The 15,092-nt window shown below is 38.8% G+C and overlaps 1 protein-coding gene across 2 annotated transcripts in view; it reads right to left on the bottom strand.

Moving 5' to 3' along the window:
* Positions 1–1,992: 1,992 nt before the first annotated feature.
* GYG1 (glycogenin 1) overlaps positions 1,993–15,092 on the bottom strand; it is a 15,284-nt gene continuing 2,184 nt past the window's right edge. Inside the window, exons 2-8 of one of the 2 annotated variants that reach the window (XM_085302803.1) lie at positions 14,010–14,145; positions 12,291–12,465; positions 11,803–11,965; positions 7,757–7,883; positions 4,374–4,593; positions 3,646–3,696; positions 1,993–3,427 (exon numbers count right to left, since the gene is read on the bottom strand). In XM_085302803.1, the coding sequence (XP_085158929.1) occupies positions 3,236–3,427; positions 3,646–3,696; positions 4,374–4,593; positions 7,757–7,883; positions 11,803–11,965; positions 12,291–12,465; positions 14,010–14,145 (1,064 nt within the window). In that variant the 3' untranslated portion in view covers positions 1,993–3,235. The remainder of the gene's footprint in view (positions 3,428–3,645; positions 3,697–4,373; positions 4,594–7,756; positions 7,884–11,802; positions 11,966–12,290; positions 12,466–14,009; positions 14,146–15,092) is intronic. The other variant, XM_085302804.1, reaches the window with a different exon arrangement.

The raw sequence follows: 15,092 nt of genomic DNA, 5'->3' as shown, positions 1-15,092 counted from the left end.
AAAAACTTCTGGACATTCAACTGTTACTCTGAGTTGTCACCATAAGGACAACCTTAAATGATATATTTTCTAAAGGCAACTATTAAAGCAACAGGACTGTGATTCTTTTGAATAATTAAGATTAGAGCTGTAGTTAAGCTACTGTGTTAAGAGTACCTACACCTCAGAACAACCATTTGATGTGTCAAAGTAATACTCATGTGGGAGGAAAGAAGGAATGTATACTTTGCTAATGTTGCCTGCGTTAATTATGAAGGAAATAGTGGCAGATAATGACATAATAACGCTTACTGAAAATATGCTATATAGGGTTAGGTAAACAGATCATAGCTTTTACTTCCTCAGATTATGGGTAAACACTTGACCTTAGTAAGAGTCGGGGGCTAGGACAAGATGGTTTTACAGGTTTTATTTCTTTACTCACTGTTTGTTAACTCAGAAAATACAAGTGCCAGTCTTCAACATCTACTGTTCCTTAGAGCCTTTTTATTTTGTGCCTTAATTTTCTTATATTAATGTAACAAAACTTACATGCTAAATCAAATTTTCAGGCTGTTGTAGTTTCACACTTACTTACACTTACTTTTTCAGCTTATTTGGAAAGAACTTTAACCTGCTTGTTCCTTAGTAATGAAACAGGGAAGGGGAATAAAACTGAGACTGTTAAGATCTCTTAAGCTGGGCCTCTTATGCCTGGGGAAGAGCTGACCGAGGGACAATCTTATCAAAGTCTGTAAGTATCTGAAGCAAGGGTGTCAAGGGGACGGGGCCAAACTCTCTTCAGTTGTCCCATGTGACAGGACAAGAAGCAGTGGGCAGAAATTGAATCCAATGGTCTCCTGGGCTGCATTAGGAAGAGTGTTGCCAGCAGGTCAAGGGAGGTGATCCTGCCCCTCTGCTCAGCTCTGGTGAGGCCCCATCTCCAGTACTGTGTCCAGTTCTGGGCTCCTCAGGACAAGAGAGACATGGAGCTACTGGAGAGAGTCCAGCATAGGGCTGTGAAGATGATCAGAGGGCTGGAGCACCTGCCCTACGAGGAAAGGCTGTGAGAGCTGGGCCTCTTCAGCCTGGGGAAGAGCAGACTGGGGGAGGGGGGGGTGTCTTATCAGTGTGTATACGTACCTGAAGGGAGGGTATCAGGGGGACGGGGAAAAACTCTTCTCAGAAGTTGCCCCATGTGACAGGACAAGAGGCAGTGAGCAGAAACTGAAGCACAGGAAGCTCCGCCTGACCGTGAGGGGGAATTTCTTCCCTGTGAGAGTGACAGAGCACTGGCACAGGTTGCCCAGAGAGGTTGTGGAGTCTCCTTCTCTGGAGATCTTCAAGGCCCGCCTGGATGCAGCCCTGTCTAACATGCTCTAGGTGACCCTGCTGATCAGGGAGGTTGGACTAGATGATCTCCAGAGGTCCCTTCCAACCTTACTGATTCTATGATTCTCTTCAAAAGAGTATTTTACTCTTTTCTGTAATGCTTCTGTAATGCTTTGTCAGCATACAGAGCTTCAAGGTTTGTATTTGTGACAAATATCCAATTATAGGTTATGCTCACTAATCTCTTCCTCTTCTCAGAGCTTCGACTTTATCTGTAAAAAAAACCTTTAAGAGGAAGAAAGGGCTAGTTACAGTGGGAGTTCAAATGCTATTTAAATAGCTGCAAGCTGCTTTGATTTGGACAACTCTTTAGAATTTTTGATGAATTTTGATGAAGGACTTGCAGCAATTAAATAGTGAAAAAAGTTAAACTAACACTCAGGCTATGTTGTCTGTTTTATCAGCAAGTAGTGAGAGCTTGCTGATGGTGTACTTTGGCTAAAAGCACACCCTGACTAGCTTTCTGCCACATCCTCCTCCAGTAGGAAAATAATGAAATAATTATCCATTTATTAGTGTTTCCAGACTAGTGAAAACTACAGTTACCAGAGAGCTGTTTAGATTCTTCACTCAGCTAAAAGGCAGATCTGGGACCTAGTACAGAAAACAGCCATCTCCATCTGGTGTCAGAACATTTTTATTAACATGGCACTTACGCTGCTCTTACATGTATGTTGGAATACATGTGCCTTGAATCTGGCAAAAAAAAAAAAAAAGGCAACTCATCTCTCACTCTATGCACACGTGGAAAGAATAGCTTTTTTTCTAATCAAGGCAGGTGCAGTTACTTAAACAGAGTTGATCTTTTGACTTCCAAATCTGAAAACCTTTCCTTCCTAACAGCATCGCATTTAAAAACAATTTTGTGTTCTACAGGGCTTATATTAGGAATGATGTTTCTTTATTTCAGAAATAAACATTCCCTCTTTCCAGACTACATTCTGCTTATTTGAATAGCTTCAGCATGTAGTTTCTCCACAGGCCTGTCATATACATGGCACGTCATATACATGGCACTTTAATAAGGTGATCTGCCTTAAGCAGCTTCCTGGCAAGTGACTAGGGTCTGGATCTATTTACAGAACTAAAGATGGCCATCTGCTGAGGGTAGTTAGAATGGCGTTAACAGAGCTTAAGAGTTGTACCTGCTCAATATTTTAGTAAGACTTGCACAGAGCTCTTTTTTTTTTTTTAATTGCTTCAGAGTTTAGAAAAGCCAGAAGTGCATGACAACTTTTTATTTTTGCATCAAGTGCAACATTACAAGTAACAGATAAAACTCATTTTACTAGTCTCACACTATACAGAACTGAACAAATGCATTCTGCCACGCTGTAGGCCCTGGGCATAAGAACCTGGTCCAGATCTTCAGTGCAAGTGTGACTAGAAAAATAAAGCAGTGCTATTACTTTTACACCTGCATGTATCCCGGTGTCATTACATTTATGATAAGGCAGAATGGCAACCACTCTAGTGCATGAGCAATCCCATAGATTTGATTTTGCGTCTAAAACAGCAAGCAAAGGGAGTAATGCTAGTCACCTTAACAAGGTGAGGTACAAACCCACAGTTTCAAGGAGTATGTTGAGCCAATTTAGTGTCTTGATTGCAACAGACAAAACTTGAGCTTAAAATACCTGTTTTTAGTCTAGGAGGGAGAATTGGAAACTGGGCAGTTATAGCTGGCCCAAGGAATTCTGCTTCCTAGCCTTTGCTCAATCTTCATCTGTAGCACTGCAGAAACCTTTAACCAAAAAGTCTTCATAAAGCTACTAGTAAGTTTAACTGACCCCRTTCAATACCCTTCTAGCGGCTATAGTTCTGGAACAAGTCCTTGCACTGACAGTGTTTGAGACAAGTATTTCTATTGAAGGTAGGTGTCAAGTTTCTTCTTGATGTTGTCAAAAGAATCCATCCCCATATAGTCAGCTTGGCCTTGCTCCCACCGTTCCCTGCGTTCTTGTGAAGATATAGTTGGTAATACCGGTGCTGGTGGTGAAGGTGGTGGTGCTGTTGCTGATACTGACATGTGAGACACTGCCTCTGCAACCTCTGCCTAAAAAGAAAGGAAGAGTGAAAAAACAAAGAAGTGCTTTGCACAGCTAACGCAAGCAACAGGCATGAGGATGGGACAAGTAGATGTTCTCATGCACAGCAGCTAGCACTGCCAGTGTGCAGGGATTATGCAACTTCCCTAGCAAAATAACAAAGCAAAGTGATAAAAGTCAGTGGGCAGAGAGGGAAAAAAAAAAAAGAAGTTTAAGTTCTTCATACCTCTCTACAGAAGCCACAAGAGAAAGCCAGAGTATAGACCAAGCCCGATAGCTGCAAATAGTTCATTAGAAAGATGAAAGATGCAACATTAACAGGAGAAAGCACATCTTTAGAGATCAGTAACTTTGGGTTGAGAAAGGCTGAGAACTTAAACTGGCCCATGTGCTAAGCTGAAACTGTAGTCTGCATTCAGAAGCATGCTATTAAACTGCATGCATGAGAACTAGAATTAGAAGAGTTACTTTGGCCTTGACAAGTATTAAGATTCATTCCTACCAGTCTACTAAAGTACTTATTTTCTAGTTATTCTAGCCCCACCTAGATTTACCATGTAAAATCTGTATGTACAGATTGTATGCTAAATTAGGATTCTTCTTGAGAACTTTATTAGCTGAAACACATTGAGTATGTACACATCTCTGTACATACTGAAAAAGACAGTTTAATTTCTGTCCTTTAGTTTGTCACTTAACTATAGTTTGTTGGTTAAGTAACTTTGAAATAAGGAAGTTAGGCAGACATTCATATTTAAGACTACTTCAGCACACTTCTCATCTGTGGTGTTCTTTATTCCAAGCTAAAACGAAAAACCCACTAGACAAAATACACCCCAAAAATAAATTAAACCAAACCCATGCTTTGAGTTGTGGGTAAGGGGAAAAATTGAGATGGTACAGAACCTATCCAYACCTAGATAGTTTGTATAGGAATATTAAAAAAAAACATACCATGTTTACACTTGTGGTATTTTCTTTAACAATTCCATGCTGTTCTAGTAACGGTAAAACATTAGCCATGTAGGTATCCCACCACATGTTGAGGAATTCTGGGTGAACTATTTTAGGTTCATGCATTTTCTCTCTTAGACTTTTTGTTCTGGAGTCATATGTATAGTTCCATGGCTTTGTGCTTCCCAGGAAATGTACCACTTTAGTATTTGCACCAAACCTGTGAGACAGAAAAAGTTAGAACCCACAATTTCTGTAGGTGTCCAGAAAAAAAAAAGAGATTTGTCTATCAGACAAATTTAGAACCTGCAGTTTCTGTAGGTACCCAGAAAACAAAAACATGAATGTCTTTAGGAGACTAAACACTAAACTATATGAAATTGCCAATGCCTACTGGAACTGGAAGCATTTCTATGCAAACAGAGGTCTACGATTACACTAGTCAGAATACAGCCAAAAAACTAATGTCTGGGCTATTTCAGTACTTACAGCAAACTCAAGTCTTTAGGTAGAATGATGTCCATAGCTCAGGAAAGAGCAGTCTCAAGCAGCCGTTGTAAATGGAACTAGTTTTAAAAGTGAGAAAGATTCTACTCCAAAGTCAGTGATCTGGACAGCTAGACAGTACAAGCATTATGTAAGGAAGGGTCAGTGTTAAGAGTTACTCTTTCAGTCTGTATCTGTGTACGAAGGATCTTAATAAGGTCTTGCTGCAGGTAGACTATGCCTCTGGAAAATAAAAGCTATGTGTAACGTAGCTATTCCAAAGGACTTTTGATCTTGTTGCAGCAGAATCTTGCTAGACAACGAATCACTGCTTCCTAAATAACCTTAGCTTAGCCATGTTTTGTAAAAACTTGGATTTCTTGAATTATTTGAATTCCATTTTCAGTATGGATTTCTAGTTTTGTCCCAAACATTATTAGTAAGCTGTTTTGCATTAAGCGTGTAGATAAGATGCAACCTGTTTGAAGAACTTCAGTAAAAGAGATGACATTAATTCTGTTCCTCTCCTATGGTTGCATGGAGTTCAGCTTGAGTCAGTTTTGAGAACTGGCAGTACCAGTCTCTCTAGTAACAACAGCTTTCATATCTAGTTCAGTTTGTATCACTGAAATAATCCAGTGTAGGATTTCTTCTCATCGTAATAAAATTGAACTAGGTAATAATGCAAAACTAGCTTATGCAGTAATACAATTTAAGAATGCCCAGGTCATTTTGACTGGGACTCAGATGTTCAAGTTCTTCTGCATAAGGAGATTGTACAGGTGTTTCAAAGTCTAGGCTACTCAAAGCATATGCATTTTTTGATACGTCTGTCTCCTCTCCTACATTGAAAGATTAACTGCATTTGCATACAGTGTCACGGACATGACTGGTATTACTGAGGCATGGAAACTCATGCACGCTTGAAACAAGATCAAATATTTGTAGGAGTTGCAAGCAGAGAACTCTCTTGAGAAGGTGTTTCTGGGCGTTAACTGTAAATCCCAGTGTCAAGATTTGGCATAATAGGGCTACCTTGGTTTCATTAGCTGGCACATCACTATTTAGCAGCTGTTTTTCTTCATCTCAGTCTGCTACTGTCTTGAGAAGCTATGTCATTGCTACAAATCAAGGCTTAAATGGCAAATTCTATTTCTAGCCTTAGAGAATGCCTAAGAAGCAGAAGTTAAGTTACGATGTTTTTACAAATTAAGAAAAGTACGCTTAGTATTCTGGCCACTTAAGAACTGTACAACAGTTAATACATGCAAGGCTTCAAGGATGTTCTCAGTATCCGTTTTCTAGATACGATCTCTCTTCTGAGACTTAAACGCAACTGTTAAGAAGCTTTATGTCCAAATTAGCCATAGTGACTAATCTGTCTTTCCCCATCTCCCAAAAAAAGAAGYATTCCATCATTTTTTTGAAATTAGACAGTTTCTCATGTGTGAGCATTTTCCTTTAGAAAAAAGACTACTGAGACTGCTATGAAGCTTGGTCTTGTTGTACAAAGCAGCAAAAAGCATAGCTAATGATGTTAACAGACTTAAGCCTCAGTTTATTCCACCTGCTGGTTATCGTGAGCGTAGCTCCTCATCTAACCAAGGGGAACTGCTCACCTACTGACCAGGGTGTTCTACTTTTAGATGGAAATGCAGCACCTTTTTTTTTTTTTTTTTTTTTTTTCCCTGAAGGTGTGCTGAGCTCAGTTAGACAATTGATGTAATCAGTTAAAGGGAGTTTTTGTCAGGAGCCACCAATCCCATTAGCATTTTGTGGCAGCAAGGTCACATGACTATCAGCCAGCCAGCAATGGCAAGAGGACATACTTCACAATAGAAGTTAGCTTGTCAAATGCTATCTAACTACTTAGTCATTCTCAGGCTTGCATGTATTTCTTAAAATAAGTGTTCCACTTTTAGCACGACAGGATTTCAGATGGTGTTCTGATCACAAGACACAGTTTGAGCTTCAGCCAGCAACAGTCCTGCTTATGCTAGCTGCTGCTTTAGACACTAGTCATTTGATGTCATTCAGAGATCAGATTATTTTTTGTAACTGGTATTTCTTACTTTTACAGCTCTTAATGAGCATGGGTTTTGGTTAGTGTTCAGCTTCTCACATTACTTCCTCTCCTCTTGTTTGTTATAACACTCTTAGGAGTGACCTTGCCGATCACATAGGGTTTAGTCATAAGCCAAAAATCTAATACTGTTAGGGAGTAGAGAGTTGTTTTCTTTAACAGTAGAAGCATGCAGTGGCATGACACCTGGCTGCAGTCTTTGTCTCATCTTACTACTTAGCGAACTGGTCCTAGGTCTAGAAAGACTGGTGGGAGGGAGTTCTAGCTTTATAGGAGTTACACACTTTGTACAATTCCATATGTTTATTTGAATGGTATAGATCAATAGATGAAAAAATTACTGGTTGTTAAATACCTTAAGTGGTAAGACAGGACAAGCTATCTAGACAAGAACACCACTACCAGTGACACGAAGTTCTGCTGATTCAAACCAATTCAAGATCTGATGTCTTTGATTACAGCTGTAATAAGAGTTCCAGGCTCCAGGTTCCAAGTAAGTTGTGTTTCTTACTTTTTGGAAGTGACCTCTCAAGTATGCTTATTCTAAATCAACTTTAGTGTTACTCCCAAGGATGGTAGTTAAGCCACAAACATACAGCTTTCTTTGCTTTTCTCACCATGAGATAACTAGTATTAATTCAGCCCTTAAAAAGAAATAGAAATTGCTATGTATCTTCTTTTGCTTAGATAATAGTACCCATTTAGAGAAAGTTCTTGTGTAAGTTCACATTATACCTTGCCATTATGTAACAAAAGATTAGTTTATATAAGCCTTAAATCTGGTTAGCGACTCACTTCAGAATTTTTAACTTACGCTTTAAATGCTGGAAGATAGGAGTATACAGAAGTGCTGCTCAAGTTATAAATAAATGGTAGATGTTTGCTCATGTCTGTTGTTGCCCAGCTGCTAAAGAAGGTGTTTAATAACCCCTGGTCCGCACCTGAAAATACATTAATAAGCTGTTTTAGATGGTTGTTTTAGAATCTTCAATCACTCCACTAGTCCTTCCTAATTAAGGGTTAGTAGTGCAGCCTGTCACCTCCTCACTGGAGTTCTATTTCTGAATGACCCTGTAAACCTTGCAGCCATTGAAGATCCAAAAAAACTGCACAGAATAAAAAAAAGTTGTTTGAAATTACTCCTGCTTTCTGAAAGATAGCAAGCTGTTCAAACCCTGCTATTCAGGTTATTTTAGTAGCGCTTAAATGCAAGCTGTGTAATGCAGCAGCAAACAGGACCTGATAATAGCATACTACATATCTTTAGGAAAGCTGTAGCTAAAAAGATCCTGTTCAAACAGCAAGTTTATTATTTAAGCTTTACACATAACGTAACCAAGATCCCTGGACCAGAATTAGGGTACCAATGTTCTGTTAATAAGCTAACAGCCCTGGACACACCACTCTACATTGTGATCTTAATAAAAGCACTTTCAGTCTTAGTGACAGCTCTAGTAGAACTTCACCAAATCCATTAATAGGAAATAAAAGCTCTAGTTCTGTACTAGTATTCTAGTGATTCACATCAATATGATGACATGAAATTACACTGAAACAGTGCGAGTTTAATCATTTTTAGTATGATTATGGGAGTGGGAGCAGTTACTTGTTTTAAGTATTTAGTGTTTGGAGAGCTCTGATCAAAGATGACCAGCAGTTGCACATAAATTAAGGTCAGAGTTCATATACAAACTCTGGACATGATTTCTTAAGTATTTTGGAAAGTCATTGAGACAAATACCACTTCTGCGCATATCCATGAAGCTACTAACCCCTGAATGAGGATAACTGTTGAAGTTACGACTAGAGCTACAGTACTGGGAGGGGTTGCCTCTCAATTTGCAAGTAGAGGCTGTAGTGAGGTCAAATTAAAGTTACTTGATATGTTAGTAGTAGAGTAGCTAAAAAAGAAACTCCTGGCCTGAAACAGACTAGTTTACAAGCAGCTACAGGGAAGTAGAAACCTTTTAGTTACATCCGTCCATTCCGTAGTATTACTGAATACACTTAGTCTTGCAAGTACAAGACCACCAGAGAGATTTCCTTGACTTTGATTTGCTCGCTTCCCTTCATCTCTGTTAAAGTAATATTTCTCAAGATTAAGTGGATAGCATAGTTAGAAAAGAGATGATATTTTATTTAATCTTTTCTTCTCTAAAGCAGTCAGTCTCTGCTGACTCCAGAAAGGTCTTACAGCATATGATTGAACTAAGGTTTACACCTTTATTGCTATTTGAGTATAGTTTGCTTTTTGTGACTGAAATATCTAGATACTGGGCACACTTAGAGGTAGAGGAGGTACACTGACAAATATAAACCCTAGGTATCCTGTTACAGCTGTCAGTGTACATGCAGATTGCAGAGTGAGAAATTGCCTAGAGACACTTTAGATCCTAACTCACTTCTCAGCCCATGAAGAGGAAAAGCACTTTTGAACTAGTTGCCCATCACAACAAAGCAGCAAAGAAACTAGACAAGCCCTCAGTCTTTATTCAGCTACATTTAGTCTTACCTTCTAATTCAATCGGGTATTAAGAATGCATATGCTAACAGTAAAATAATGTAGAAGAAATGGATCTGCATGGGTCATATCTTTATTGATAGCAACAACAATCAGCTTAATCTACAAGACTTATCACTCCAACTTGTTCCACATACTCAGCTTGTTTTCAAATTGCACACATTGCTGCTTTCAGTGGCTGCTTTGGCATAATTTAGGTGTCCTGGTTCACACTTCACTGGTAGTGTTGTACAAACTGACCATACATGAGAATCAGGCAATTATATTAGCTACAAGTCTACATCTGTAGACTTGCTGCATCATGTCTTTATATGTGAAAAACATTCCATATCTCAGGCTAAAGAGCCAGAGGATTGTTTTAGCAATAGCAATAACTCTTAAGGTATCAGTACTGCCAGACTTGTTTAATACCAAACTCTGTTTCCTTTCCCCATTAGTTTTAAATAGTGTCTAGAATTATTCCATGGCATATTCCTTATCATCTAGAAAGGTGACATTCAAAGACATTACCTTTTATTCTATAGAACTAGTCATCATTCTATCATTTCTAGACATAAGCATCATATAAGATGCATCTATCTACTATAGTTAATAAACATGAAATATTCTGGAAGGTCTTGCATTTCCTAGTTGTTACTCCTGCAAATGAGGTGTTTGGAGCTTGATTTCAGATATGTATTGCTTGATAGCTTGTAGAGTTTGCATCCTTGCACCCTATTAAGAACAGGGATCCTTCACAGACCTTTCTCTTCAAGGAAGTTTACTAGTAAACTTATTCAGACCAATTTAAATCCCTCTCATCTGAGTTCATGAGCTCAATAACAGCTTATGCAGGTAGTATACGTCTTCCCTTTCTCATTATTCAGATTTGCCACTTAGCACTAGTAAAACTGAATAGTAAAGTAAAACCTGAAATAGAGGTGACAGTTTAGAAATTTTGTACTTAAACCACTAACCTACACTTTTACTGTTCGAGTGCTGCAACAACTGCTTCTTGTTTAGGACATTGAGGAAGTTGCACCATTCTGTGGCTTTAGCAGTTCTATCCTTTAGTAGACAGGGGCCTTAACAGGCCTAAGATAGGGTCTGCTAAGAGTCAAGCACAGATATCTCAGCGAACAATCACCAGATCTCAGATATTCCTGGAACTATTCAACAGTGGGCCTGCACAAGGTTTTTCCCCCCATCTATTTTTATTACCACAAGAATGCGGTATCATGTTAAAACTTTCRCCACAGCTGCTGATCATTAACACTCAACATTTGAGAGCACTTCCTGAATTGACAGCTGCTACCTTGTAAGTAATAATCTATACACAAACCCTTTATTTCAAGTACTCATTTTCAGTAGAGTTTATTCACATGGTAGCATTAAGCATCCAACTGACACTTAATGTTCTTTAGGAGGCACAGGAATGCATAAAAAGCAATTATCCTGCACACTAGGAGTGACATCTAAAAATGTTGCTGTTTACAAGGTACAAAAGGTAAGTCTACAAGATAGCTATTTACATTCAAATAAGAGAGCATTTTAAGGTCTTTCTTACATAGTTCTCTAGCTTTTTCAGTTAGACCTGGTTTTGTGCCGCAGTAGTTATATAACGAAGTTTAGTGAAGGGAAACGGTGCCAGTCATTCAGAAGCATTGATCTATGGCAGGCTTCAAGCAACAAGTGCGTTCACCGGAATGGTCATAGTTTGAAGACACTTAAAGACAGCAGAAGTTGGCTTCTCAAGCTTAGATTTGGCACAGTGACTGATCCCAAGTGACCTCTGGTGGGAAGCAACCAGGGCTACAAACATTTGATATTTGGACAACAACTATCACTGTCTTGTAAAGATAGGAAGCTATCACAGTGTATCAAGCTCTGATCTTAAGTGATAGTCATATCTTCAAGTGCATTTGTTCATGGAGCTGCACTAAAGTTAACCAGTACTAGTGTCTCACAGCAACCTGAATTAACCCAAAACACCCAGTCTTGAGTGTATGGTTAGCTGAAGAGACAAGTTCATTCAGAAATGCATGAAGCATGGCACTGCAGTTTGATTTTGCTACACATGTATTGTGTTTGCCCTATCTTAACAGCTCACTATATGATTCTGCATTGCTAGTGCTTTCAGCTGCTAGTTCAAAAGGCCAAACTCTTATTTTTGTATTTCATGGGGGGCCACAATCAGAAAACATAATAGAATAAAATCCTCTATAGCAATAAGTTGTGTAGTCACAACAGAGTTTGGAATTCTATCATCCTGAACCCTGATAGCACACATCCAGTTACTGAGCCATCCCAACCAGCATTAGTTTGGTCTAAATTATAGTGGAATATGGATTAATACATACCATCAAAACTGCCTTTCTCTGTGGCAAGCTGTAACAGCTGATTGTATGTTTCAGTGGAAGGTCGATAAACAAAAACTCCAGAATTAAAACAGTCAGGCCAGCCTGGATCTGGTGCTGCAGACAGCTCTTCTCTCTCAAAAAGTTCATCAATATTTGACAAAACCTAGTTGTAAGGGGAAAAATTGCTTTCTGGTTTCTGGGCTGGGAATTGGGTATCTTGCCTTAATTTTGATATCCATCTCAAGATATGAAGAAAAGTTCTCACATCATTAGTCTTGTTATAGAGGACAGTTTTTTAAATTGAGATAGTCCCCATTTATTAGATGTTACAAGTATTTAGATTTAAAAGCACTTTCACAGTTACTGAGTTACAAGTCCAAATAGCAAAAACCCTTCACCACTCCTTCACAAAAAAGAAACAAAACGTATCCAGAACTACAAAACCCCCAGCAGGTTATAAAGAGGCACCATGAGACACAACTACTTACCATTGTGTCTGCATCCATGAAAACACATTTTGAATATTGTGTCAGTTCCCAGCAGTGAAGTTTTGTTAGAGTGATGCCCAGCTCAGGTCTCTTCATTAATGCCAAGTGTGCTGAATCTCCACTATCCAGAATGTTTACCAATATGACTTCATCAAAGACTTTTTCCAGCACTTTCCTGTGGAAAGACATAGTTGCCAGAATTTAGTTCTACTGTTATTCCAGTACCAGACCACTTAACAGATTCCATGAACAAAAGTGAGGTAAAAAGGAACCTGTCACAGATTCATGTGCCATCAGTAAGAGCTGAGTGCATATGTTTGAATGCATAAGCATTTCTCTGCACCTCAGTGTATCTAGTTTGCAATGGATACCTTTGGGGGAATTAGTAAGTTTTTTTTCCAAATAAAGGGCTTAACTGGTATTGCTACGAGGTTAGGTAAGTTATGGCTATGTAGTACAAGCTTTCCATACTTCCCACCACCCCACCAGACTGAGCTCTTCGGTAAAATGACAGCCTATTTTAAGCTTGCAATTAAGAAACAGGAAGCTGTTAGAGTAGTTTGGGCAAGACTTTGGACAGTAGCTGAATCCTGAGCAGTTGTAACAGCAGTTTATGCAATAGCCATGACAGTCACGAATATAGAACAGTGTTATTAAAACAATGTGATTAGTTATTAAAGCTTTCTTTACCCCATGAAATTTTAAAGGCTCACTTAAATCATGGCTATGGCTGCAGCAGCATTTTGACTCAGTATCATGTCCACCTTAAGCTTTCAGATGGCGTAGTGAAATTTTGTGGCCGATAACCTCTTCTGTAATTAAGCAGTGATGTTAAAGCAAATGGTGGATAAGAAGGATGTGCTTCTAAGAATCAAAAGCATCTGTAAAGTCTCACTATTTTATATAGCATCTTGAATACTCAGCAATCTGTACAGTTTGAGCCATGGAGAGTTTACAGATGAGTTAGAACTGTGCTTTACAAGGCTGTCTTTCTACCGATGAAAAGTAGAGTAGGAACAGTTGTTTTTAACTTAAGGCACATGTTTGTGGATAGACTGAAAAGTGCAAGTTCCACTTACGTCATTGTGTATCTACTGGTAGTGTTGCTATAGCTAGTCTAAGAACTTAGCATAGCTACTTTGACCTAGCACAGTAAGCATGCTTATCAGGTTCATCTCCAAGGAGTCCAATCAACCTCTGATTCTGTTGATTTGACATCCTTGGTGCTACATCAGCTTGATTCATACATTCTTTCATGATGCAATCTGATTTGAAGTGTCTGTTAGATTTCCATAGTTTCAATGTTACATTAATGCATCTGGAACACTCCCATGAAATAGGTAAACACCACATCCCTACCCCACCTCCACACAGACCCCTTAATGAAGGCACAATGTCATTTTTGGGCAATTCCAGATATGAGCACTAAAGAGCAGAGATCCAGTTCAAACAGTACTATCAAGTCAGTTTATTGCTCTAAGTACAGTGGTTCTTTTAAAGCTTTTTTTTTTTGTCATCACCATATAGTGATACAGAAAACTTTGTCTGAAGCAGCACTTGCAGTGCTTTTTCAACAGACAGTCAGAGTTTGATTTTGCTGGGCTTAGTTTCTAAGCTTCCAGTAACTTTAGAAAATTACTATATAGAAGTTTAGCTTTCTTTTTTAAACTTTCACATCAGCAGGGACTGTGGCAATCTGATGCCTTTAAGTGACCTTACCTCATAGGATCTGAGACCTGAGGAGTTATGAGTGCAGTCAACTTCCTTGTTGTTCTATGATGTTGCAAAGATGAACCAAGTACCAGTGCTCCTTTCACATAAGAGTCATTTGTGGCTAGAGTCACAAAAGACTGATCTGAAAGAAATGAACTTGGTCAGGTTAGCAAGGTCAATCACTTTATTCCAAGAGAGGTATTAGAAACTTAGAACTGTTAGTCAGAAGTCATGCTGAGTACCTCTAGGACATGTCCTTTAACTGTGTGTACTGCTTGTCTACTACTGAATGAAGCAGATTATACTTGCTTAGCTATACTTGCCATTAGCAACTTGACACACAGCAAGATGTAGTAAAAAGCAAAATCAAGACTGCTGCAAGAAAAAAATCAGTTCCAGCTTGCCCACAGGTTAATGTCACATCAGATGTTAGTGGGGGGGGAAGTATAGAGCGCCATATTTGGGGCAAATATATAGCCATTTTCAAGTATTGGTGCTAGTAAGCTTGCATAGTCTAAGCTTAAGAACAGTTCAGTTTTGCAGAGTTCTGTGGGTTCAACTCTGAACACAGAAGCTAGGTCAGRATAAGTCTTAGGTTTCACTTTAAATTAAAGCAACTGTTGAATTAGATGTTGGACAGCTATATTAATTTTTGCTAGCTCGGGATTTTGCAGATGAGTTGTTTAGCAATGCATTGTTGCAGCTTTGTCACAGGAATGCAAAATTTAAGTGGAAAGCATCTAGTAATAAGTGATTTAAGTCCTGTAGCAATAGTTTTTGCTCTTCAGTTGGTGCTCTCTAGAAAGGTATGGATGGATTGTCGCTATGAAGTATGATCTTGTGCTCCAGCAGTCTCTTAGAAGTGATGACTAAGATGTATTACTTTGCCCTGAACTACTCATTAAGGCCAAACAATAAAAACTTCACATTTTTAGTTGGCATTTTTGTTTTAAACTGCCAGGGTGGAACTGACACAGCTAACAATGAACTGAAGTAGTTTAGAAATCACTTGTTTGACTGTCATTATGCAGCAGTCCCTTCTAAGCTACAGTGCTTTACCAAGAAGCACACATTTTCCCTACAAAGCTT

Source organism: Rhea americana, unplaced genomic scaffold (genome assembly GCF_003343005.1).
Source record: "Rhea americana isolate MKP2758 unplaced genomic scaffold, rheAme1 scaffold_193, whole genome shotgun sequence".
In the NCBI taxonomy this organism is placed as follows: domain Eukaryota; kingdom Metazoa; phylum Chordata; class Aves; order Rheiformes; family Rheidae; genus Rhea; species Rhea americana.
Note: the sequence above shows the minus strand (reverse complement) of the source record. Positions and strands in the feature narration are given on the sequence as shown.